At 54.3% G+C, this 26709-nt stretch overlaps 1 protein-coding gene across 5 annotated transcripts; it reads right to left on the bottom strand.

The window, feature by feature from the left end:
• Window positions 1–4206: 4206 nt before the first annotated feature.
• On the bottom strand, window positions 4207–26709 carry ZNF414 (zinc finger protein 414). 5 transcript variants are annotated; one of them, XM_075123246.1, is made up of 9 exons: window positions 26558–26709; window positions 13466–13619; window positions 11643–11753; window positions 10533–10640; window positions 9322–9427; window positions 8114–8652; window positions 7024–7074; window positions 5565–5723; window positions 4207–4712 (listed from the first exon to the last, which is right to left on the bottom strand). In XM_075123246.1, the coding sequence occupies exons 1-9, from the start codon at window positions 26558–26560 to the stop codon at window positions 4636–4638; spliced, it is 1308 nt and encodes a 435-aa protein (XP_074979347.1). In that variant the 5' UTR covers window positions 26561–26709; the 3' UTR covers window positions 4207–4635. The 5 variants fall into 5 exon arrangements, with proteins under 5 accessions (XP_074979347.1, XP_074979350.1, XP_074979348.1 ...); XM_075123249.1 differs by having other exon boundaries at window positions 8114–8580; XM_075123247.1 differs by having other exon boundaries at window positions 11643–11750.

The following is a 26709-nucleotide window of genomic DNA, read 5'->3' as shown; positions in this document are numbered from 1 at the left end:
TCTCATACTGCACTCACCACTGTGGTATGCGAATGCCTTCCACTGAGCAGTGGTTCTCAAACTGGGCGTTGGGACCCCAAAGTGGGTCATGACTAGACATGTAAATATTGTTTAAAAGTTAACCATTTAAGCAGTGCATTATATTGTTTAACTGGCTAACTGATTAAAGGGAGAGGGGCTGGGGCTGCTCTGGGCAGTGCGGCTGGGGTTGGTGGGCCAGCTGGCCTGGGATTGGGGGTTAACATTTAGGGTGGGTTAACTGGTAAGACTAATACTTACTGGCTAACCATTTAATATTTTAAATCCCTTGTCAACCCCATTTTAATGCGGTTGCCAGGGCTAGCTTAGACTTGCTGGGGCCAAAGCCTGAGCCCCACAGCCTTGAGCTCAGGTTACAGGCCACCTGGCTGGGGCTGAAGCTCTTGAGCTTTGACTCCTTCCTGCCCAGGGCAGCGAGGATCAGGCTTTGGGCTCCTCCCATCTGGGGTGGTGGGACTTGGGCAGACTCAGGCTTTGGTCCTCCCTCCTGGGGTGTAGTTGTGTTTTTTTTTTTTTTTTGGCAGAAGGGAGTCACAGTGCAGTGAAGTTTGAGAGCCCTGCGCTAGTGTGTCAAGCAGTGTGATGTGTGTCATCTGTCTTGTTTGCTCCTGTCCTCTTCCCAGGGGGAAACTTGAGGGTGGGTGGAGCGGTTTGTTTTTGATAGGGTTTTGTTTTGGATTGTCTTACTGGTCCCATTGCTCTGTTTATGCTGGAGCAGGCAAGTCAGAGAAATGTGCTTGGTCCAGGCCATGGCGTGCCTTGATGAAAAGGACTGAGACGCTGGTGCAGAGAGCAGCAGACAGGTTTGATGTGCTCACATTAGGCTGTGCTGCTGAGGAGTTGGGTGCAGTGTTCTTAGTGAGGGTTTTCTGAGGGCTGGTGGCCTCCTGCCCAGGAATAGGGTGTTGCTATGGTCCAGCTGGGTGGGGATGAAGACTGGTATAAGTTGATGCCAGAGCATCATTCACCAGGATAGGACAGGCTCCCAGCCAACTGGCGATGATAGCAAGCGTTACTATGTGAGCCTCCTGAATTGACCAGTTGTGGGGCTGAAGCTTCAATCAGGGCCTGCGTTACAGCTGCAAACTCTTCAAAGTGCTTTCCTTATGTGCCTCCTCTCCTCTCTGCACCCCAGCACCTCTGCCTTCCTCAGGTTGAGCCATGGGGGAAGGAGAATTAGAGCTGGGTACCATCTGCCTAGCAGTGCTAGTTGAGTCCCTGGCATCTGATCTGCTTCACCTAGTGAAGGCAAATACAGCCGGAGTCAGAACTGAGCCTTGGAGGGCCAGTTTCCAAGCTACAGAGGGCCAAGTATTAAATCCCTTTTACAGCTGAGGCCCAGCAAGAGAAATTTGTCCAAGGTCCCCCAGGGCTGGGGCAGACCCTGTGGCGGGCAGACTAGCTGCCTCACTCCTGCATTAGCCTGCCCCTTACCCACAGGTGGGGGTGTGACTCCGGCAGCTTGGCTCAGTCCTCTGCTGAGCATTCACCCTGGGCAGCTGAGGTGGGGTGGCTTTCCCATGGGACAATAGTGCCCTTGTATGTATTTCCCAGCCCCAGCCTGTGGAGCAGGTCGGGGAGTGAGATGGTGCCCTGGCCCAGTTTGTTATTGGGCCACTTCAAGGGCCATGCTTTGCTCTGTGGAAAGCAATAAGTAGTGGTGTCCCACCCCGTGCTGTTCAACATATTCATCAATGATCTAGAAAAAGGGGTAAACAGGGAGGTGGCAAAATTTGCAGATGATACAAAACTACTCAAGCTAGTTAAGTCCAAAGTAGACTGTGAAGAGCTGCAAAGGGGCCTTACAAAACAGCAGATGAAATTCAATGTTGATAAAGGCAAAGAAATGCACATTGGCAAATGTAATCCCAATGACATATAAAATGATAGGGTCTAAATTAGCTGTTCCCACTCAAGAAAGAGCATTGTGGATAGTTCTTTGAAAACAGCCACTCAATGTGCAGGGACAGCTAAAAAAGTTACCAATGTTAGGAATCATTAGGGAAGGGACAGATATGATATTTTTCTATCTAAAGCCATGGTATACCCACAGCTTGAATACAGCATGCAGGTCTGGTTGTCCCAGCTCAAAAATGATCTATTGGAACTGGTACAGAAAAGGGCAACAAAAATAATGAGGAGAGATTAATAAGACCTGGGCCTTTTTAGCTTGGGAAACAAATGACTAAGGGAGGAGGGATATAAGTGGGGGAGGCAGGTCCTATAAAATCATGATGGGCGTGGAGAAAGCAAATACTTACGTGTTTTTACTCCAGCTCATAAACAAGAATGAGGGGGTCACCAAATGAAATGAATAGGCAGCAGGTTTAGAACAAACAAAAAAGTATTTTCATACCAGCACCCAGTGGAACTCAGTCTTGGCCTTCACAGCACCCTTTGGCAAACAGCGTTTAAAAAATAACTAGGTAAGTTCATGGTGGGGGTGGGAGTAGGTCCATCAATGGCTATTAACCAGGATAGGCAAGGATGGTGTCTCTAGCCTCTGGCCAGAAGTTGGGAATGGGTTCTAGGGGATGGATCACTTGATTACCTGTTCTGTTCATTTGCTCAGAAGCACCTGGCATTAGCCACTGTCAGAAATCGGGCTACTGGCCTAGATGGACCTTTGGTCTAACCCAATGTGGCTGTTCTTACAAATGGTGAACCTAGCACTGTGGCTGCTTCCAGGCTGCTACTTGATCACTGTGGGTGGGTGGTAAACAAGAGGCTGGCAGAGAGTAACTGATGGGGCTGTGCCATGCACCCGATTCCCCATCTGGCCAGGCTAGCTGTTTTTCTGCCTCCTTGTTGTGATTGTGAGATCTGTGGGCCAGACCCCTCTCCCTTCTGAGTGTTGGTGTAGAGCACCTAGCATGGGGGGGAAGCCACCTGCTCAGAGCCTGTGGGCACCACTTCAATACAACTAATTCACAGGGGAGGCCAAACAGCCTGCAGGTTGTGTAGAGCAGTGTTTAAAAGTAGCTTCTCTACCTTCTTTATGCACCCCCCTGTGAGATTGGTTGGAGTTAGAAGAGGTAGGTGGGTATCAACTGCTGGCTGGATGTATAATAGGAAATAGTTTAGGGTTTTGTAAACCAGTCTGCCAAGAGTTACAAGCCCCCCCTGAACTAGAGAGGATTTTCACCTAGCCAGGCTCAAGGGGTTTAACTGAGCAAAAAAAAACAACAAAAAAAACACCCCTCACATATTGACAGGTTTGGCTCCCACTACCTTCAGTGAACCTCACTTACAAGGAAAAGGCAGCCCCTAGGCACAGTGTGAGCCATGAACCAGCTGCACTTGGAGTGGAGGGAATTTCCACTTCCCTCGGGCCTGGGGTTGTACTTGAGCCGCTCAGTTCCAGTCCCTGAGCACCGGAGCCAGGTTAGCCTACCCCCCCTTGGGTAGATACAGCTAGCTCAGCAGCACAAGGCTTCTGGCGCCCTTGGTCTCCCATCCCCGAGAGCTGGATTAACCAGTTGGCAGGAAAAAACCTGTTACTGCCAGAAGCGTCTACACACTGGTGCTACATCAGGAACTTTGGGCAAGTCCCTTAGGGTCAGATTTGGGAGGTGTAGAGCAAGGGGCTTGGTTTCACCCAGAGCATGTGGCACATGGGGGGGGGCCCCACACTTTTGAAAACTTGGCCCACCAGCTCTCTGTCTCTGTTTCCTCTGCTGTGAGACATGGCTAGCTGTGCCTTGCTTTCTTAGAGCAGAAGCTCTAAAGGGCAAAGAGGGGCTGGGTGTTTACACAGCAAGTTCCAGCCTGCAGGTGCTGCCGGTAGAACAGAGCACTCCTGCTCAGGCCAGCTCCCTCGGCCTGGATTGATGCTGTCAGCCTCTTCCTTCGCTCTAAGCAGAATCCTGCAGGTCGACCATGTCCCCCTGCTCCTGCCATGGTGCTTTGAGGGAGCCAGGCCCTGCTATTATTACCCTATTAAAAGTCAATTATCCAGCCTTGAGGCTACTGCCTAGCCAGCCCCTCTCCTGCAGAGCCCTCTGCATGCAGGCCCACCCCCCATCCAGCTCCATCCCCCAAGGGAAACTCCCAACGGTTTCTACCCAGCTGCAGCCCACACTCAGAGCCCTGCCTAGCAGCCCCCTGCTCCCCACCTGGGGAGAGGTCATGCCCAAGGCAGCGTGACACAGAGCAGACGCAGCCCCCTTCTGTCCAATTCCCATTTATTTCTTAGCGACCTCATCCCCGAGAGGAAGTCCACTAACTCCTGAGCAACTCTACCAGGCTTTACAGCAAACCCTTGTGCCTGGAGCAGTAAAAGCTGGAGCGGGGCGGGGCGGGGGGGGGGACACGACACATACAAGCTTCCAGGCCTTAAATTAAAGTTTTCAAAAAAAAAAAAAAAAAAAAAAAAACCCAAACCCAAGAAAAAGCCCCCTCCCTGCTCAAACTCTTTGCAGTGCACAGCTTGAAGTCAGTGGCATGGCTACGGCTGAGGGGACCGGTGCAAACACAGCATGGGAAGAAGGGAGAGGAGGTTCCTGCTGCAGCACTGGCTTTTACATACACCCGTTCCTACTGCATTCCCATGCACACCTCCCTCCCTCCCTCCCCACCCCTGGCTCAGTAGGAGCATCAGAGCTGCGAGTACAGGGAGTTCTCCATCTCCGGCGGGAGCTTTGAGTGGAAGGAGGTGAGGCCGACGCCGAAGTCTGCAAGAGAAGCACAAGGTTGAAGGATCAGCGCTAAGAAATCCTCCCTGGCAGCTGCTTGAGAGGCTGTGGGGAAGTGGGACACTGGGGGCATGGCCTCCTAGCTCATGTGGGGCCCCTGCTCTGGCTTTATGCCACGCTGCTGCATCTCAGTGGAGGCCCACGGTGTTGGGTTGGTGTAGAAGGCAAGCTTCTAGCCCAGCTGGTGACCAAGAAAACCTGGTCAGGTCCAATACAACAGGAGCTGGTAGAAAGGCCCAGGCTGTTATCTGCTCCAGGCACCTCACCTGACTCTAAAGCCTAATGATAAGTCCAAGGTCGCTGCAGTTTGGTAGAACCATCCAGTTGTTCTGGGCTCGTGGGTGGAGCTGGAGTCAATGCACTGGCCCCTATAGGAGCACTTCAGCCAGGACACCCGGGCAAGGGGCAGGTTTCCCAGACAGGTTGCAGGATGGAGATGGTGCCGCTCAGACAAGTGGGGAAGCAGTTAACCTCAGGGGGCCATTTCTATGGCAGCTTTAGCAGTGGCCACATCTCTCCCCTCCCTGGGCATTGAGGCTTACTCCCCTACCTAGATCAGCGAGAAGTTTTTCTCCCCCCCTAAACCTCACCAAGCCAGGCTCCCTGCTTCTCCAGCCAGGAGGGGCAAACTGCAGCCCTGTCAGGCTCTGGGGAAGGGTGTGACTTTGGGATATGACCCACTCCTCCCCCTGAGACTACAGGCACACTTGTCATGCGAAGGAATCTGGGCTGAATTCCGGGGATCCGGATCCCCAGATCAGCTCCCACCAGCTCCTCCCACCAGCAAGCGTGGCAGATTCCCAACCCCCACCTCCCCTCACTGGACCGCACCCATCTCTCCATCCAGGCGGCTGGGCAGGGGCGGATTCTTGTGCTGATCCTCAATGTGCAGCGTCATCTCTTCCCGCGAGGCGCTGGAGTACGGGCACTGCATGCAGGTGTAGCGTCCTCGCGTGTGCTCCCACACAATGCGGCTGTTGGAGGAGTGGCCTGCAGCACAGGGGGGTGGAAAGCATGGGCCCTGACTCGCTGCTGCCCTGGGATAGCGGTCACACGGCCATCCCCCCTCGGGCATGCTCAGCTGTTGGGCAGCACCTGGGGACGCACCCAGCAGCTGATGGCCGCCAGGAAGGGAGATCCGAAGGCCAAGGCAGGCAGCATGGTATATTGGACGGGGATTCAGGATGCCTGGGTTCTATTCCCAGTTCTGCCACTGACCAGCTGGTCCCCTCCTGCCCTTGGCCTGTCTTGTCTCTTGAGACAGTATGCGCTTTGGGGCAGGGACTGTCTCTCTCTGGACAGCACCCAGCAGGGTGGCCAGGGTCGCTGGTGCCTCTCACGGCTACTGTAACGCCCCTAACATAGAAAAGGGGCAGGGGGCTGGGCCAGTGGCCGTTCCAGCTAAGCCCCAAAAGGGCAGGTCATCCCCCAAAGCCTTCACTGCCGCCTGCTTGGCTCGGCTGGGGAAATCCAAGCCTCCCTGGTAAGGCAGGAGAGTGGCCGATTTCCCACGCCGCCCAGCAGGGACAGGCCAGCAGACGCTGCTTTCAAGAGCTGCCAGGCCTCCGAGACCATCCCTGCTCTGCAAATGGTCAGAGCCCCCAGAAACTGCAGGGCCACTCTCCCTCCCCAGGTATCAGGGCCAGCGCCCCCCAGACACACGCTAGCAACATGGCACACAGCCTCAGGCTGAGGGTAACAAAGCCAGCCCCGCACAGGGTTTGGTTTAAACAAGAAGTCTTGTCCATCAAGACACCACAGCAGCAGTCAGTCCCAGACAACGGATAGACTTTTCCCCCCCACCAGGGCAGGCAGCACCCTCCCTTGTCAGCTAGAGGTATTAAACGGTTGACGTACAAGGCCTCTGTATTATGTCCCTTATCGAGGGATTCTGAGGTCCCCCATCCAGTGACTGAGCAGTCTTGGCCCTGCTTAGCTTGCAGCGCAGAGGCAATCAGGGCATGTGGCTGCAGGTTAGAACGGCCAGACTGGGTCAGGCCGCCTCGCCCAGTATCCGGTCTTCCAATGCCAGGTGCTTCAGAGGGAATGAACCGTTATTGGACTAAGCCTCCCAACCACACGTATTGTGGTTGTTTTGCCCCCTGGGTGGTGCCCTTGGGCCTTCCAAGGACTAAGAGCCCTTTGCGGTCCTGTGTGACGTGGCTAATTCAAGCCCTCCTCCCTGCTTTCCTGGGGTTCCCCAGTTCCCAGGGCAGGTCACCCCCTCACTGCACTGCAGCACCACCCAGTGACCAGAGAGCAGCCCAAAGCCGAGAGGTGCCGGACTAACCTGAAGTCACACCTGAGCCAAAGCATGGGAGGCGTGGGCCGACGCACACACCTGCGAAGGGAATCGAGGGGCGAGACAAGCATTAGGCCTTCCCCTCCCTTGGCTGGGGGGGGGAAGGGAAGCGACCGAGAGGCCCTGGCTCGGATGCCAGCAGTGTCCAGCTGCCACTGGCTTTTCAGAACAAGGCTGACAGGACCAGGGGGCATCGCTCCACGCGCTGCCCCCGCCGGACTCCACGGACATCTCCAGGGGGTGGGAAGCGGGACGGAGATTGGGGGTGGGGAAGCTGAACTGGGATTTTTTTTAGCACAAGGAGGGACTTTCACACTGGAGCAAATGAGAGGCAGGAACACGCCCCGGTGCCCACACCATCCGCAGGTTTGCCAGGGCGTTAGCTGGGCAGCAGTCGCAATAGCCTGTCACCGGGGCTCCTCCTCCCGCCAGATCCTGTGCCGAAGGAGTCCCCGGCGCAGACCGACGACGGTCATCACAGGAAAGGGAGCGGGGCTCACCAGCTGAGCACAGCGGCCACAGGCTGGCGGGAGGGAGCGAGGGAGGAACAGGCCAGGGAGGAGTCTCGACCTCGGTTACAGAACGAGAGGGAAATTCTCAGCTGGCGTGGTAACTCCTGAGGTTGGTGGAGCCAGCGGGGGATTCAGCCCAATATGCCCCCAGGCCTTGGCAAACAGAGCAGGGCAAAGGGGATCCTGCGTCACGCCCCATGTCTGGGGAGTCCTCCAGGAGGGACGTGGGCCTTGTGATCAAGTTTTCCCATCGAGCAGCTGGTTTGTTGGGGGTGAGATCGTGGGACGAGGGGCGGAGAAATGGCCACTGGAACCCACCCCACCCACCATGGAGTTCGGGACAGAGGGAACCTAGGAGCTTGAGCAAGTGGGATCTCTCTCGTTCTCAGGGTGGCAGGGGGAAGACCAGGCAGCTGGTGGGTAGCGTCCTCGGCTGGAAGTGCCTCCCTGCCCACCTGTGGATTCTCGCAGCAGCAGCCTGGGGCGAGCCTGGAAGGAGGTTTGCTGTAGCATGGGTGATTCCCAACTGAAGATGACAGATTTACCTGCTGGCCCTGTGTTCTCACCTTGACTTTTCTTCCACACAGCATTGGAGACTGGGAGGCCTTGGCTGGGCAGGTACGGCCTGAGGCGATGCTGAACCGAAGCCTGAGGTAAGCCGTAGGGAGACGGGTGCATGTAGGACAGGAAAGGCCCCGGCACCGTGGAGTGAGGCTGGCCCGAGAACCGGGTCAAGGACGATGGCCCGAAGAGCGAGGGCTCCAGCAGAGGGAACGGGTGGGAGGCCGGAGAGACCAGAGGCATGGACTCCAGGGAGCCGTGGAGACCAGGGAGACTAGTGGGGAGTGAGGCTGGCACCGCGGTGGAGACAGCGTCCATGCTGGGGAGGATGGCTTCTTTCTCCATGTGCCGGATGACGCTCTGGAGTTTGGGCAGCGCCTCCAGGGGCTTGGCCGGGGGGTCCTTCTCCAGGCCGGAGGTAGCAGGTGGGGTGGGCTTCTCGGCTTTCTGCGCTGGAGCTGGGCTGCTGGTGCTGTCGGAGCAGACGTGCAAGTGCTTGAAGAGGGAGCGGTGGGTTCGGAAACGCAGCAGGCAGTTCTCACACCTGGGGAGCGACAGGAGCGGGCGAGTCCACAACAGCCTGGCCCAAGGGGAAGCCCCCATCCTGCAGGCTCAGCAGAGAGGCCAAGAGCCGAGCGGACCAGGAACTTTCTCTCTCATGTAGAAAGGAGCCATTCCAGGCACATGGCCAGAGGTGGAGCCATTTTCTGACCCGACCTCCCCCCGCCAAACCGGAGTCAGAGCTGCGGCTGCCTCCTGCCCCTGGGGTTGGCACAGCAGTGCCAGCGGCCACGGGCCCCTCTCGTCAGCCGCCGCCCCCCTGCTGCGCTGCCCAAGCTCTGCGCACCTTGGCGGTCACTCTGCAGCACAGACCCTGACCCTTGGAGGCGGGTCCTTTGGGTTGTGGGGCTCTAGACTGCAGGGGACAAAGCCAGCGCCAAGGAGGGAGAAGAACTGGCCCATCGGATCACTCAGGGGCACGGCCACAAGCAGAGGGACAGCACAGAGCGGAGGAAAAAATTATACCCTGCAGGGCAAAGCCCACTGCCTCCTGAACAGTCCCCCAAGCCACAGGAGAGAGCCCCATTGCTTGGCACATTTACGACAGTGCCCTGGAGAATAGCTTGGTGGGTGCAGTGCCCTGCCTAGGAGATCTGGGGGCTCTGGACTAGCTGGGACCAGTGAGGGGGTCGGTGGGGGAGAGGGGACTTACTTGAAGTAGCGGTTTGGCTTGTAGTGCACCTTCATGTGAGCCACGAGGTCCTGCATGCTGGGGAAAGTTTCCGTGCAGCCCTGGGTGGGGCAGTGGAATATTTTACCTGGCAGAAGAGGGGCAGAGGGGTCGGTGAGACACTCAGTCAGGTCCACCCTAGACACAACGGTCTCAACTTATACCTAGGGGATTCTTTATAACCAGCTACGCAGTGGTTATGGAGCCCAGCCCCTTCGTCATGCACAGTGCTCACCTCTGCAAACACGCACAGAATGTCTATTTGCCAGTAACCCTCTGCAGGGAAGGCAGGGGACCCAGTTATCACAGCAAGGCACATTTCAAACCCCTCCCCACCCCGTTAAAAAAAAAAAAAAAAAGTTAATTATACAGTTTACCAGCACAGCAGCTCAGCAGAGAGTGGCTGATAAGATGAGGGGAGGGGGTTTGGAAGAGAACCTGGAGGTGGGGAAGTTAGTGAATTAGCTTCTCCTCTGATAGCCAAGGGGCAGATTTGATCTAGGTCCCAAGCAGCCAGATGCACAGAGCGGGGGCACTTTGGGGAGCATGTGCACGATCAGAGCCAGTGGGCTGAGCGTTTGGGATCAGCGAGCTGCTGTTTGCGGACACTTGGCTGGGCGAGTGCCGCTTCACACTGTCTTGGGGGACGAGGGGGGGGGGTTTGAAACACAACAACCCCCCCCACCCTCCAGTTTTATAGCTACGAGCTCCCATTCCCACGTCCTGCTATAAAAAGTTACGACCAGAGTACCCAGCACCTCCCGTTGTTCCTTGTTGGAGCAACGGAGAACTGAGCTCCTGGGAGAGTCCCACACCTGTACTGGAGCCAAGCCCACGTAAACCCGGCCTTGCAAACTTGTACGTTACAATTCTCCCTGCACAAGGGCTCCAACCAGCCGGTCAGTGGGTAGCGATACCATGCGACTTCAGTGGACAATCACAGCTCCGACAAACACTCACGCAAGCCGCCCACAGGCTGGAGTCTTGTCACCAGCTGCTCAGTCATCAGCAGCAAACCGACGCTTTAGAAGTAGCCCAGCAGGGCCGATGCCCCAGAGGAAGCACTGGGAAGGGATAACGAGGCCTCCCCATCCAGCCTGCCCGAGCACGTGGTGTCCTGGCACCCCACCTCTCGGCAGCAAGGCCCCCTTCTCCCAGCACCCCGCTGGGATGATATGCAACCCAGGTCTTACCCTCCAGGGACTGGGTGGGTCTGTAGTGGACTCTCATGTGATCCATCAGTTCCTGCATGCTGTGGAAGGCCAGCTTGCAGCCGTAGCTTGAGCACGGGTAGTGCTTCCCTGGAAGGAGAGAGAGCCGCCGGAGTCATTTCTCTCCCAAGCCCCAGCATCTCCCCTCCCTTCATGTCCTCCCTCTTCCCCAGAAGTAGTGCAGGGCCTCGCTGGTCCTCCGCGGCTGGCGTCAGAATTGGCTGATGTGCGTCATGCCCAAGCCAGCTACCCGTGAGAACACGGCCGTCTGCCTCTCGCAAAGATCTGGGCCAGAGATCCTGCAGATGGGACACGTAGCGGGTTTACCCAGGAAAGGGGCGCAGATGGCAGCAACGGCCCTTTGCTCCCCCCACAGCATACCTCACCCCGGACCTAGGGGGATCCCCAATGGCTCATTCAGGCTGGGGCTCTCTGCCAAGATGAGCCACCAATGGGGCTAATTCACACGGCGCGATGGTGATTTTTGCACTGTCCCTGAGGAGACCCACCAAACTGATGTCATACAGGCTGCTGAGTGGTCAGATGGCAACAGTTTCCAGTCCCTATCAGCCTGGGCTCTGCTTGGACCAGAGACAAAGGGTCCAGAGCTTCAGTTCTCCCTTAGAAAGATCCCATCATGACCCTTTTACAGTGTGGTCCCCATTTTCTTTTCTTCCCACCTCTGCCTCTCTCTTGCCACTGCTTGGTCTCTCTCCCCTGCTCTAGGTAGCCACTGCTTTCCCTTGCCATCTCCTCTGGGTCTTCTCCCTGGGACCGTTCTCAGGGTGAGCAGGAAGAGTTTAGCAGATTAGCCCAGGAACATAGTAAAGGAGTCTGGCCCGAACCCAAACCGCTCCCCCTTCTCTAGCTTAGATGGAAAGCCCCGAGAAGGGGCAACGTCAGACTAGCAAGAATCCCAGGTGAACACTTAAGGGACAAGTTCGAGTTAGTCTCCCTAGAGAAAACGGATGAACGGTCGTGGCCCTTTGAATGTACCTGGAGCGGTGCCCTCTGCTGGAAGAGAGTGGACCTGCTGGGAATCACAGTTCTACCTCCTCCCCCCTCCATGCACTGCTACTCCCTTGAGCTCACCTGGGAGGGGTCTGCGCTTCGGGAGCCGCAGGTCCTGAGCTTGAGCCCCGCTGCCTCCACTTCCCGTTGGGTGCATCTGGCTGCCCGACACTGCCTGGTCATTGTCGCCTGCTGGAGAGATCCTGAATTACGACGGGCGCGTGGCCACCGGAGACGAACTCCTAGCAGCCGGGCAAGGCTGAGCTGCAGTCAAGAGCAATGTCGCCCAGTGCATAGCAAAGCTATTGCCAGTCAGCCACCAGGCAGAGGCCATCAGAACAGGAGTGCGCTAGGGACAGTGGGATATTTCAGCCGTCGTGGCGGTCTCAGAGTTCTGTATTTCGATCAAGGCCATTGCTGGGTGCCACTTCCAGGAGTTTGGATTCCTTTTCAAGTTGAACCTGGGTTTTGGTTTTATTGGAAGCATCTGGGCTGGTCTACCTTGCAATTCAAAACCCGCGGCTGGCCCGTGCCAGCCGACTCAGGCTTTGGGGGCTCGGACTATGGGGCGGTTTCAGTGCGGTGTAGATGTCTGGCCCCAGGCTAGAGTCCAGGATCTAGGACCCTGCAAGGTGGGACGATCCCAGAGCTTGGGAGCATCTACACTGCAATTAAACAGACCAGCTGACTCAGGCTAAGGGCACAGGCCAGCCACGGCACAGACCTACCTCCGAGTACATCATTCCGGCATGGGTCTCACCTGAGCTTCTTGACATAGGCTCTCAGCCGGAACGCCAAGCTTTTAACACCTCGGAAAGGTTTGGGAGCCATGCTGGGAGGGAGCCACATGCAGGCCCCTCCACAGGGCATCTGGGGACAAGGAACCAGCTCTGTGGTCACATCTTGGCTCATCTCTATTTCCTAGCTGCTCTGAGGCACCAGGTCTTCCACATCCCACCTTTGGAGGCCAGCAGGAATGAAGACCTCAAGGCCATTTAAAAGTCAATGTCCAGCTCATGCACTAAGTTCTGAGGTTCTGTTTGCTCTGGAGCAAAGAACTATTCTTTGCATAAAACTCGTTAGCCCCTGGATCCAAGAAGGGCATGCCCAGAAAAGTTCTACACATGGGCGTCTCTCGCCTAGGGACGAGTCCCATGGAGCACATGAAGGATGCACTTTGAAAGTCAGAACTTTCGTTGACCCAAATGGATCCCCCCCGAAAACTAAGGGGACACACTAGATCTTCACCACCAGGGCTATGTCACGGTCCAGACCTGGGGCCGGGGAGTTCGTAGGTCCAAATTCAGCTACACTGAAGAGGGTAAGACATTTTTTCAAGTGGGAAAAGCATTTATTATCCTGTTCTCCCATAATTCCAAGCGAGAAACTGGAGAGATCTTTCCACCGTCTTAGTCTGATCCATTAAGTCACCTGCCCACCCCATCCAAGCCTGAAGGACTGGAGGAGAAAGGTTTCAGAATGGGAAGATGGGGGGTTGGAAGGGAGACAGCCTGGCGCTCGTCTAGCTCACATCACGGCCTCTATCCAACCTGAAGAGGGACATGCGGTCTTAACACGGGTGGGAGGTGGCAGCAATGACCATGAGACGCACACCATGCTAGAGGAGTGCTCAGCTGCATCAGCAGGAGAATTCTGCACATGGTTCCCGATATCCCACGTTTGACACCTCCTCGAGCAGAGCCTCGTGGGGGGAACCCACGCAACGGGTTCCGCTTGTGTGTTACTGTGAGCGGGGGCTTTCCAAGAATGGATGGCTTCACTCTGCAGCCTGCCACACACACACACAGAGCCCGTGGCTCTTCCCTCCCATGCCAACTGCCTTGCAACCTGCATCCACCCTCCGCATCTCCCACAGACACTTCTGCTCCCTCAAACGTATTTACCGCCCAAGGAGAAGGAGGGCAACGCTGCGTCTTTCTCCGTCTTCAGGGCTTTGCTCTTGACGGGGCCAGGCGAGGCGTAATGCTCGTGGTAAGCGAGGGCCGAGGCGGAGCGGGCAATGCTGGGCACTGGCGAGGGGCTCTTCTCCTCGTGATGCTAAACCAGACACAAGAGGACAAGGTCAGCCGTGCACAGAGAGGTCTTGTGAACGTGCAAGACCGACGCCTCCCCTCCCCAGCTGCCAGATGTGATGGACTCCTGCAGGGGATAGGTTCTTTAGAAGAGGAGGCTGAAAAGGCCAGGGGTGATTAGTCTGGGGAGGGATACAAAGCTGCGTGGCCCATTGGAGCGGGGAGCCCACCACATCCTCTGAACATCATGCCAACCGCTGGCTGCCCCCCAAAAGCAGGGCCTCCTCTGCCCCCCGAACTAGTTGCTCCTTAAAACATTTTAGCTTCCCCTGCCCCACCCCTCCCGAGTATGGCATGGGACAAGCTGCTTGAACAGCGGTGACCAATTCCCCCCCATCCGCCTATTTGCTCCTCAGCTACTGGGGCATTTGGGTGCTAAGGAGGTAGTTTTACCTCGGCCTGTGGCCACAGGAGCATCAGACTTCCACAGCGAGAAAACGGGAGGCCCATCCAACGGGGAGGGGAGGGGCTCACAGGGAAGATTTTAGTCTGTGTGGGGAGGCATGTTAGGGAATTGTCCTGGCCCACCAGCATTCTGCTTTCCCTTGCCACTCACCCTTCCCTGCCCCTTGTCCCCCACCACCGAGGAGAGGCCAGCGTGGCTGGAATGGAGCTGGACGGGGGCAGCGGCTGGGCAGAAGGACCTTGGGGTGGACAGGAGCACATGGTGCTGGGGAAGGAAAGGAAGGGGGAGCTGCTGGAGGGGACGGCTGGTGAGGTGGGTGGGGACTGCTGCTCATTCAGGGCCTGGTGAAGGACCTGCCCCTACAAAGCTGGGTCAGGTTCTCGGCATGAGCAGATGGCAGGGGCTTCCTGCTCTAGGGTGACCAGACAGCAAATGTGAAATATCAGGACAGGGGGTGGAGGGCAATAGGAGCCTATATAAGAAAAAGACTCAAAAATCGGGACTGTCCCTATAAAATCGGGACACCCTATACTGCTCCCTCAGGCCAGGGTGTGGGGTGGCAGCACCAGTCAGGAACAAATCCCGTCAAACCAACCAAATGTCCTTCTTTGACAGTGCTCCTGGCGCAGCGGATAGAGGGGAAGCTGTAGATGTAGGAAGTGCGGGGCGGGGGGGGGGGAAATCAAACACACAACTACAAAGTAGGGAATAGCGGCTGGGTGGTCATACCGCTGCAAAGGATCTGGGGGTTACAGTGGATCACAAATTAAATAGGAGTCAAACCATGTGATACAGGTTTGAAGAAGGCCAATATTCTGGGATGTATTAATAGGAGTGTTGTATGCAAGACACGGGAGGTAACTGTCCCACCGTACTTGGCACTGGTGAGGCCTCAGTGGGAGGATGGTGTCCAGTTCTGGGTGCCACACTTTAGGAAAGAGGTGGACAAACTGGAGAGTCCAGAGGAGAGCAACTATAAAAGATTTAGAAAACCCGACCTATGAGAAAAGGTTAAAAAAAAACCCAGATGTTTAGTCTTGAGAAAAGACGACTGAAGGGGACATAACATGTTTGAAGACTGTTAAGGGCTGTTACAAAGAGGATGTTGATCCGTTGTTCTCCATGTCCACTAAAGGCAGGACAAGAAGCAGTGGGCTTAAACTGCAGCCAGGGAGATTTAGGCTAGATCTTAGGGAAAAACTTTCCAACTCTCAGGGTAGTTAAGCTCTGGACCAGGCTCCCAAGGGAGGTTGTGGAATCCCCATCACTGGAGGTTTTTAAGAACAGGTTGGACAAATCCCTGTCATGGATGGTCTAGGTTTACTTGGTCCTGCCTCAGTGCAGGGGGCTGGATTTGACGATTTCTCAAGGTCCCCTCTTCCAGACCTGCTTTTCCTAGATTCTCCTTGGATCAGTGCAGCAGGTGGCCAGGATTGCTGGGGGCCGAGCGAAACCCAGGATCTTGGCCAGCCTTAGCCAGACCCCAAGACGGTCCTGAAAACTAGGAGACTCTCACAAAATAGGGCCACATGCTTAGCCAAACGAGTAGGGGATGAACAGGGAGCACAGAAGAGTATCACATGGAGTGGGGGGGTTTTCAGACCTATGGTGGGCTCCCAGCTGGGGCCTGGTTGGACACCCAGCACCGAGAGCCGATCATCTATGAACAGGCACCACCCTCATAGGAATAGCAAGAATAAGGACCCCATTTGACATGTTGCTCTAATGGGGCTCTCATATCATGACACCACGCTTGAAACTCGGTGTCAGCTTCACGGACAACAGGTCTTGTCAAACAAACAAACTGGAGAATTTGTTCGGCTGGCCCCCCAGAGTGCATCGTAAAGGTCACCGGGTTGAAATGGCGTGTATTTGGCAAGGCATCCAGCCCGGAAGTCTGCACAGCAACGAAACAGCCCTGTGAGCCTGAGTCAGCTGGCACGGGCCAGCTGTGGGTTTTCCCTTGCTGTGTAGGCATACCCATAGTCTATGCATCTAGCCCGTACCCCATCCCTGACAATGCATAGTTGCAAGAACCTCCCTAGTGGACAGCTAGGGAATAATATGCCCGTAAGGATGTTTTCCCCACCTCTGGCAGTTAGAGGTGGGGTGTGCCTGGAAGCAAGAGGGCTTCCCCCCCCCAGGGATGTTCTAGTTCTTTGAGCTCCTACGCATTTTCTCAGGATCCAGATCTTCTGCTGAGCACCCCCAACAGGCCATTGGAAGATACCCTGCATTCATATCAGGAGCCTGCTCCTCCCAGCCAGCACGTGCACGCAAACGCACAGTGCGTGCCCCACAGATTGCGCTGGCCTCAGAGGCGCGCACCCACCAGTGGCCAGTTTTTGCAAAGCCTTCCCCACACGCAGCACTGAAGACATCCGCGAGCTCAGCGCCTGCAGCTAAGCTCCTGCGAGGAGTACGTAGCTCAGCTGCAAAAACCCCTTCGCCTCCCCATGGCAAGGAAGGTGGATCAGATGCAGGAAGACACTGGCTTGGTCGGTCATCTGCCTGCCAGGACAGCTGATGACGGAGCAGTGCATGGTGGGAGCCCGCTTTAGCTTTCTCTCCCCCACAGGGCCAGGGAAATAGGCCTTCCCTACGCGGGTCCCAGCCTAAGCCTATTAGAAACAGACCGTCTTGAAAAGCCATTTTAAGTTTCGTTAGCTGCAGCGAGGATGAAGCATTGAGGAGCAGCGGCTGCCAGGCTGACAGACAGATGGGAGCCGAGGCAGGGAACCACACACACACACACACACACTGCTGGGTGCTGTGCGGAGATGGGGAGCCAGTCCTCACCCCGAGAAGCTTGTCGTCTAAATGAGGCCAAGCTGCCAAATGTATTTCCCCAAAGCTGTCAGAGCAGAACAGCTCTTTAGGATGGTGCCGAAATCAACCACCCCTGCAGAGTGACTGCATTAGCCCTGGGCTGTGAACTCCTCTCTCATGTCGGGGACTGGGCTGTTCCCCCCACCTGCACAGGGAGGCAGCAGCAGGAGGTAGAGGACAGGGCTGTGTAGGGCACCCCATGCCATTCCATCAGTCGGCTCATTGCCCCCCCTCCCCCCCCCCGCCATGGAGGGCTCAGGGCAGCCCAGCTGCTTGGGGACAAGGAGGTGCCAGAGCTCACCCTTTGCTCAGACTCTCGCGCAGGGATGAAAATCTAACGCCAATGCTACTAACTACGGGGCAGGTCCAGCGGGAGACCATTGGGCCAGTCCACTCCAGGCAAAGCGCCCACCATTAGAGCTGGATTTCTGGTTTGCCTGGGCAGATGTCCTTGGACCAGTGGGGCTGCTTCCCCCCTGGGCATGGGCGTGTAGCTCTGGTTCACATTGGCACATCAAGAGCAGGGCACCGCCGTGGTGCGACTCACTAACTTGTTTCCAGTAGAGCCTGGTGTTTACTCTGTACCAGGCCTGCATGCAGCCGAGTACCCCACAGCCCTGACCACAGGGGAGGGTCACATAAGTTGCTCCATGGCCTCCTTGATGCTGGCCTTTCTGCCAGTTGTGGACACTTGCCCCACTAGGAACTGGCCTGTCACCATTAAACTCATTTTCATGCAAACCACAAGTCAGGTGAATGATTTTTGATCATTATTGCCCTGGACAGGATCTGAATCCATGACCTAGAAGTGCAAGGCTCCCCACTGCCAAAATCCCCAGGATACCCGCCACACCCCCCTAGTATCTAATGTGTTTCTCCTCCTGGCATTCAGTGAGGTTTGACTTTTACAGATGACATGCCCATGGTCATACAGGAGGCCTGTGGCAGAGCGAGGAATTAAACCCAAATGGCAGGCTAGCACCCTAACCATGCCTCTTGAAAGGGCCACAGATGGATCCCTCGCTGCCAGGGATGCCCAGGCCACTTGCAAGCCACCGGTGAGTGTGGCACCTGCCATGCTTAGCTCGGTGCTTGGGGCAGCTGGTACTGCACAGAAACAGACCCCCTCAGGCGCCTCCGAGCAGCAAGGCTGATGGCGGGCAGAGGCTCGGTCCTGGTTTGTACAGAGGCAGCAAACTTTAAAAGCCTGCTCTGTGGCACACAAAGAGGAGCCTGTTTCCCCTCCTGGCCGTGCTGCAATAGAGCATGTCGGGGCTAGGGATTCCCCAAGTGAACGCAGGCCCCATGCAGTGACAAGCATCGCAGTCAGCGCCAGCTAGGGATGGAAGGAGATAAGGACCTTGCCCCAACAAATTTGCCACGTGGCTTCTCAACCCAGCTGCACTGTATGGGAGTTGTCAGCAGTGGGGATTGAACCTGGGACTTCTGGTTCGGAGAGCAGGCGGCCCACTGCCTGAGCTAACAACACCCCTAGCTGCTGGCAAAGGGCCGAGGCAGATTCATTGGCCTTCGTGGGCCAGCCACAGCCCAAGCACCATTCTGACCTCCTGTCTCAGTCAGCCATATTCCCCTCATGGATTTTTCAGTGGAAAAGTAAAAGCGACAGGGGAAGAACCCGGGTAGAAGAACGTCCTCGCCATGCCCAGCAACTTCCCATTTGCAGGTATAGTGCAGGAAAATACTTCCAGGTTATGGCTGGGTGACATCTCACCTTTTGTTCACCACAAGCATTTAAGCATGATCTTAAGCCCTGGCAGAATTGGGGCTGAAAATTGTACTGATCCGAGGCTGGCTGCTTAACTTTGGGGTTTGTATTTAAAACAAAAAACAAAACCAAAAAAAAAAAAAAAAAAAACCACCAAACAAAACCCCCCAAATTATCTAGCTCTTTTCATCAAGAGAGCTCAAAGTGCTTTACAGAAATCACTATCCTTCTTTTGCAGGTGGGGAAACTGAGGCATAGGAAGGCAAAGGCCAGAACACCAGACAAACCAGTGGCAGAGCCAGAAACTGCACTGGGATCTCCCAAGTCCAAGTCCAGTGGCCGATCTACTAGGCCACCTTGCCTTCCTCTTAGGCCAGATGTCAGTTTTAGGAAGTTAGGGGGCTCAGCTTGTTCGCTTGCTGGTTTGGGGGCCTCTTTGCAGCCATCAGCAATAGTCTACCTGCCCAGTCTGTGCCTTTAAAGCCAGAAACTCCCTGGCCTCGTCTAGAGGATTTTGCTGCCGCTATACTGTGGGATTGATTATGGGGTGAATCATCCGAGCCCTCACAGGGTCAGCACAATGAGGCTAATGCTGCTGCTCTTTTACTTCTCCTCCTTAGAGGCCAGGAGGGGAAGGTTCGGGGGCAGTTGGGAGGACAGAGCCAGGGAGCCAGTGGTGCAGTAGCGGGGACGCGTGCAGTTGGTAGATGGATATTTGGGACCCATCAGGTGCAAAGGCTTCAGGGCCCAGCAGCTCAGGTGCCTACACCACTTGCCTGAGAAGTGGTACCTAGAACAAAGGTGAGTGATCACGATGCTCCAGTTACCCTGACACGTTCCAAGTGTTTCCTTAAATCCCAAAGAGGGGAACAGACCGGGCATATGGGGAGACGTAAGGCACCTCACAGGGCAATGCCTCTATCAAGGGTGCCTTAGAGTGGCCCCTGGACCAAACCACAGACCCCGAGCGGAACCGAGCAGCCTACAACAGCCACACACAAGCAAAGGGGGAATCTTTCAGTGGGGCGACTGGGACTTAGCTCAGAGGTGATGCTTCTGCCATCTTCTCACCCCCCCCCCGCAGGGATCGGAACTCCTCCCCCTCCCCCCCAAACCAATACAGGGGCTGGAAATTCTATGCTCTCTATCCTTAAGCTGGGGTTTTCCCCAGGTGGCAAAAGAATTTTTGCCCCAACCCCCAGCACGGGTCTAAGGTCCCAGGGGGTGTTTGCTTTGTAAGCTGTGAATTTTCAGCACATCTCCTCCTTCGGAAAAATAGAGTAAAGAGACACACAAAGTACCATGAGCCATAGCGTCAGCTTGCGGGTCTGTGCATTTGCGATCGTCAGTTTCTGTTGAAACCCCCCATCCCCTCCGCCACGTACAATCTCTGCAGGGGTAATTTTTTAAAACGACAAAAGCGAGAGATACCAGGTCAAAAAAAAAATCCCTACGTGCAAACGTTCAAATGACCCCCCAGAGGTAGAAAAAACAAAAATGCGGCATAGCAGACAAGTCTGAGGGAAAGTCAATCATTCCGTCCACACTGGGCCATCCCCAAGGTTGGTTTGGCTCAGTCCCACGGACACACAAGAAACAAAGACCGACAATCACCTCCAGCTAAAAGTAATCTCAAAGTGCGTAGAGAATTCCACAGAGATCACGGAGTCATCTGACTGCCAGAGCGAAGTCTGCACGTACAACTTTAGCTCTGCCCCCACTTGCGTATGTGCCTTAGGGTAAAGGGTTAAGTTTTCCAAGAGCACTTAAGAGACTTATGACCTAAATCCCATTGAAAGTCAACTATGCTGGGCACTGGACAGACCACATAAGTGACAGTCCTTGCCCCCAAAGAGTTTACAATTTAAGAGAGAAGACAGCAGGTAAATGGAACAAACAAGGAGCAGGAGGGGGGAGAGAGGGGATAGGACAACATATAGGATGTTTCAAGGACTGTGTCAATATCTAGTCTTGGGGTACTGTGAACCAGACACACTGAAAGTAATTGGTGTTCTAGATTTATCCCCTGTAGGCTAGTAAGATGTAAGCTGCAGAATATTAAATTTGGGAACGGCTCGTGACCGATTCAAGCCTGTATCATGATGCACATACACAAAGGGACAGAGTTAAGGTTCTACGTCAAGGTTAGCACAATATTAAGGTGGAGTGGTTAAACTGGGATGTTAAAAAGCACCTGTTTGACTTCGAAGCACAAGTCCGACTGCACGTCAATAGGATTTGTGCTCCCCTTCCCCATGCAAGTTGCACATGCAATGAGACAAGGGCTCCTCATTTGCTGAGCCCCTGTTCCAAAGCTTGCTTTAGCAAATGGGCATCGTTCCATCAACATCCTGGGGCTTAGATCAGGCCTGAAGCACGCCCGTCACACCAGTGAAAAAACTGGAGCTGACTGGGACCCAGAATTCCTGTTCTGTGGGAAATTCAGATGTTTAGAAAAAAAATTCTTCCAATTGGGAACGAAGAACAAAGTTTCAGAATTTCCTACAAAACAAAAAGTAAAATAAAAATAATAATAATAAAAAGATTCAGGACCATCAAAATATTTCATTTCGATAGCATCAAAGTGTTTCTTTAGTATGGTTTGATTCATTCTGACTTGTATTAAAAAACTCAATCTACTAAATCTACCTAATCTTAAACATTGTGTAATATAAAAGTCTGAAGAAGCAAACTGACGCAACTTTGTCAAAATGAAAAGTTTTGCCTTCCCCCCCCTCCGCATCCAAAAAATTACATGGACGTTAAGAAGCTCCCACAAAACCTTCTGGATTTCAAAGGAAACCTGTTCTGTTAAAAGATTTTCCACCAGCTCTAGTGTAAACCTCCAGGTGCCGAGCACAAACCGTACAGCCACATAACTCAGCACGTTGCGAGTTCAATCCCTGAGGGGGTCATTTAGGGATCTGGGGCAAAAACTGGGGGTTGGTCCTGCTTTGAGCAGGGGGTTGGACTAGATGACCTCCTGAGGTCCCATCCAGCTGCAACCTCAAGCACCGGTGGACAGCCCCAGGAGGAGCTGGAGATGAGGGGACAGGAGCGAGTGCCATAGAGCAGTAGTTCTCAACCAGGGGTCCGGGGCCCTAGGAAGTCTTGAGCAGATTTCAAGGGGGCCTCCAAGCAGGGCCAGCATTAGACTCACTGGGGCCCAGGGCAGAAAACCAAAGCCCCGCCGCATGGGGCTGAAGCCCAGATCCCTGCCACCCGAGGCTGAAGCCGAAGCCTGAGCAATATAGCTTCGTGGGGGCCCCTGTGGCAAGACCCCGGGCAATTGCCCTGCTTGCTACCCCCTAACGCCGACCCTGGTCTTTATATGCAGAAAGCCAGCTATTGTGGCACAGGGGGGCCGTGGAGTTTTTATAGCGCATAGTGGTGGGGGCAGGCTCGGAAAGGAAAAGGTTGAGGCCCCCTGCCCTAGAGGATCTTAGATCTCCTCTCTGATCTGGAGCTGGAGGCCTGTTTGCAGGGGAGGGGCCAGCGAGCCTCCACTCTTCTTCTCTCTAAAAGCCAGGGGTATTTCTGAATGGCTCTCCATGAGCTTTACGGCCTCTGCCCTGTCCATGGCACGCTGGGAGTGGAGAGAACTCAGTGAACCACCGAACAATCCCTGCAGATTTGGAGTAAGAGGATGGAGAAAACCCTGCTGATTTGGGGTGGGGCGCGGGGAAGGTAACGGGACAGATTTTCCCCAGATTCCTCTGCTGATTTATAGCACCCCAGGTCAGGCTTCTCCATTGGGAGCAGCACCACTCGTTGCTATGGCATCACCTATTCAGCCTCCTTTCTTCAGGGGTTCGATCTACGGCAGGGAACGAGCATCTTCGAAGCCCCACAGGAAGCAGCGAGCATGCGCCTGCGTAGCGGGAAGGGGCCGGGGGGGGGGGGGGGGATCCAGTTTTGGGCGCAGAACGTTCCGAGTTAAGAAAGGGAAGCAGCGGTCGGGTGTTTGAAATAGGGAGGTTTTTTTTCAGATCCTCGTTCCTCACTTTGGACACTGCATCAGCTCCTCCCCAAACGGCCACCGTGTTTTGAGAGCCAGAGAAAGGCGAGAGAGAATTTTAGGCCTGATCTCCCCTGGGGGTTAGCCCCCATTTCAGTATCTGGTACAGAACAGCAACCCCCCCCCTTCCCCCAACTCCAATTCTCCAGGTCCCCGCTCCTTGTTGCGCCCACTCACCCTCAGTGCAAAGCAGGGGCAGCATGTTACCAGATCAGAACGGGAGTGTTCTCGGCTGCCTCCAGATCAGACCATGCCCTGGTGGGACTGCACACGGTGCAGGGCCATGGGAATCAGGGCCATGGGAATCAGGGCCATAACTCCTTGGTGTATTTCTGTCCTCCAAACCTTAACTCTTACGGTATGTCTGCAGCACAATCAGAGGCAGACGCACCCGAGCTCGCACGGTTAAAAACAGCAATGTAGATGTGGTGGCATGGGCTGTACCAGCACGCCGGGAGCCCGGGGAAACGCTCGCGTTTCTAGCCAGCTCGCACCGAAGCCCGGGCCACTGCATCATCACTGCTCCGTTTAGCGGCATGAGTGCTGGTTGAGCCAGCTCAGGTCGGTCTATCCACGCTGCAATCACGCCTCAGACTGCCGTGTAGACACACCGTTCGAGTCAGGATTCCAGCCCCGATTGCTAATTCAGAAGTCACTTTCTGCAAGTATTCCGCTTGGTTGTGCAAAAATTCACCATTCCCCACCCCCAGCCGGAGAGACTTTCCACTAGTGAGCTCTCTCACTAGAACAGCTGCAGGAAGCAAACGCAGCCAGAACACGGTCCTTTACAAAATTCGAACAAACGGTCGTGGGGGAGGTTCGTGGGGGAGGTGTTCACAGCAACTACGCAGCCCTAACGAGGGGAGAAGTCACCATTGCCCCGTCTGTTAACTGCCCTGGCTTGGCTCCCCAGTGCCAACACGAGGGCTCCTTCAGACCAGCTAACAGAAGACATTCACGAATCCACAGCAGCGGGCTACATGGAACAAATAATCCTATTTGAGGATCTACACCATGCTCTGCAGCCAGAGGTTTAATACAATTTCTGAAACACAGATTGTCACACGCAGAGATGAGAGACAAAGGGTTTGGAGCCAGGGAATCCTGATCACTCACTACAAACGTAATAAAAGAGAAGGGGCCTAGAGATACAGGAAATAAATGCTATGACAGCAGAGCAGCTTTTTCACTGATCATTCTGCTGAGCTTTCAACCCACAGCTCTGGCTGCTGCTCGCTCAGTGTTTCCTGCTCAATCTGGAAAGCATAAATTTGTCTCAGGTAAGCCTTTTCCTTTCTTGATGTATACAAGCAGACCAGGGATCACAGGGTTAATTACATACACGTTAAATAAAAATAACTATGTTAAAAGAACACTACAACTGAGCTCAAATTGCATGAAAGTGAGATAATTCAGATTTCTCTTCCAAAGTCTCCTTGACTCATCCCCCCCCCCCCACGTGTGTTTTATATTATCGCATAGGGCTGACCCTGAACTTCAACGCCATAATCTACAGTTTATAATGGATCCAGATGACGACACTTGTTTTTCCTTATTTCAGCCTTAAACATAGATTTCTTCCTTTCTTTTCTTTTTAAATGACAAGGGGAAAAGACAAGAACTTTGCATTTGTGATTAAATACATTCTCGGTGGAGATCACTCTTATTTATGAAGCATCTGACCCATGCTAGTCAGAGGAACACACAGAGTTGCTTTGAATCCTCCCTGCACCAAGCCGTGATCATACCTCGGTGTTAATTTCAAGATCTAGTCACTGGAATAAATGCGGCTGTGATGGTGGATTACAGCATTTCCCCTGCTCTTAATTATTTTCAGAGAGGGCTGCATGTCAGGGTTCTACATTTATGATGCTTTCACCATTTCTATGCCAGCTTTTAATGACCCCAAGTCAAGTGACTTGCCCTAAGCAATCTTTTTAATAGTCCTTCTGAAAATGCTTCTTTCAAATCCTTCCTCATAGCTCATTTAGGCCATGTCCATGCTCTAGTGGAACAGTTTACGGCACCATGGCATAGACGCTTCCTACATGGATGGAAGGGGTTTTTCCATCAATGTTAACCCACCTCTCCGAGAGGCAGTAGCTAGACTGGCAGAAGAATTCTTCCACTGACCAAGTCGTGTCTACACCAGGCTTAGGTCCACCTACCTGGAGTGCAAAAATTTTTAAGTGTAGATCAGGCCTTAATTTGGAACCTTTCTTCACTAATCTCTGCCTATTCACACACCTGGTCATGTAAGTCAAATAATCAGGCATTAGGAAACAGAATAGATGATATGATCTACCATCATCGGTAAAACCACCTTCTCCCAAGAAAAAACAATGAGGAGTCTTTCTGGCACCTTAGAGACTTACAAATTTATTTGGGCATAAATAATTTATTAAATAAAATATTATAAAGTATAAATAGATATCTATGCCCAAATAAATTTCTTAGTTTCTAAGGTGCCACAAGGACTCCTCGTTGTTTTTGCCGATACAGACTAACACGGCTACCTCTGAAACCTTCTCCCAAGAGCCTCTCTCGCTCTCCTTCCCCCTCCACCCCGCATCTGACAGTGATCGGTTACTACAGCCCCATGTGCTATCCTGCAAATTAAGCTGCAGAGGAAGCCTCCTTCCATGCAGGGCCCATCTGAAGTTATTTCAGCTTGCAGGATCTTCCTATGCATCCATACTTCACCATACACACACCGGGCATTACAGCAATAGGGGGTGAGGGGGAGAATTGCCCCCCCCAAAACAAAGGCTTGAACCCCAGTTTTCCCAACAAACAGCCACCACCAGCCCAAACCGGTGCAACAGCCCACCCATTGTCACCGCGTGCAAGCGGTTCAGGCCACCCTGAGCCCTCTGAATAACTGTAGCATCCCAGGGCATCTGCCAGCGACTCTAAGACGACAATAACAAAGCCAGTGCAAGCAGCTCTCGGACAAGGAGCCAGCTAACATGTGCAGTCAATCGGGACTGGGGGTGGGGGAGAGAAACTGAGGTTTCCCAGGGGTGTCCTTTGCAAACAAAGACAATTTATAAAAAGGAGAAAGAAAAATCAATATGAAATAAACAAACAGCTTCCTGTGAAGAAAAAAACGGGGCCACTCCAGGTCCGTGTGACAGATGGGCGGGAGGGTACAATGGGCAGGGCACACTACAAAATTCCCATTAGCAACCCTATACCAGGTTGGCTCATGATCATCCTTAGGGCGGGGGGGGGGGGGGAAGAATGGCTGTAATGACTGGGCCCCTGCCCAATGGTGCCACTCCTCTCCACCCCCCAGGAGCCATCTGCCTGGCTCAGCCAGTTTCAGTTTTCCTTTCCCCTCGGAGTACAGAAGCTGCTAGCCAGTGGGCTAGTTTAGAGGGTCCTGTATCCAAATCCAGGAGCCCCCAGAACCAGGCCTGTCATAACCAAAGGACATAAGGCCACCGAGAGCGCCCCCTCCCCCGCAGGCCCGCACCCCTCCTCCCCCACCAGGGCTTGAATCCCCCCGCCCCCAACTCCACCCTAGCAGATGGGGTGACATTTTCTCCCTTTGCAAAACACAAATGCGGTGGATTATTTTAGGGGAGGGTGGGGGGAATATGTAACGCTACCCCCCCCTTTTTTTAGCATGACCTGCTTCTCTCTTTGTGGGGGGTGAGGAGGGGGCGACCTCCCCCCCAACCAGCTCCTCCTCACTTACTTTCAGCCCCTTCTGGTTTATTTCACAGGCAGAGAGCCCAGCTGCCTCGGGTCAGTTTCAGGCTCCCTCTGCTGTACCGGGCTCGTTTATTTCGTGTCTCGCCTGGCCAGGATCAGGGAGGTGAGAAGGGGGGGAAGGGGCCTTGCCCCCCAACACACACACACAGACAGACAGACAGACACACACGAAAGGCTGCTCCTGGATTAGCAGAGGTCACCTACCATTTCTCTGGCAGGTCCTGCAGGGGAGGGGCTTTTGTTCTGGCTTTAGATCCCAAATTCTCCCGGAGCAGCAGCGAGAGACATCACAAGGCAAAGATGTTACATTGTAGCCATTTTATGTTAAGCAGCTGTCGCGAGACCGAGGGTGATGG

Source organism: Caretta caretta, chromosome 25 (assembly GCF_965140235.1).
Source record: "Caretta caretta isolate rCarCar2 chromosome 25, rCarCar1.hap1, whole genome shotgun sequence".
Classification (NCBI taxonomy): domain Eukaryota; kingdom Metazoa; phylum Chordata; order Testudines; family Cheloniidae; genus Caretta; species Caretta caretta.
This window is presented reverse-complemented; position numbering and strand designations above follow the sequence as displayed.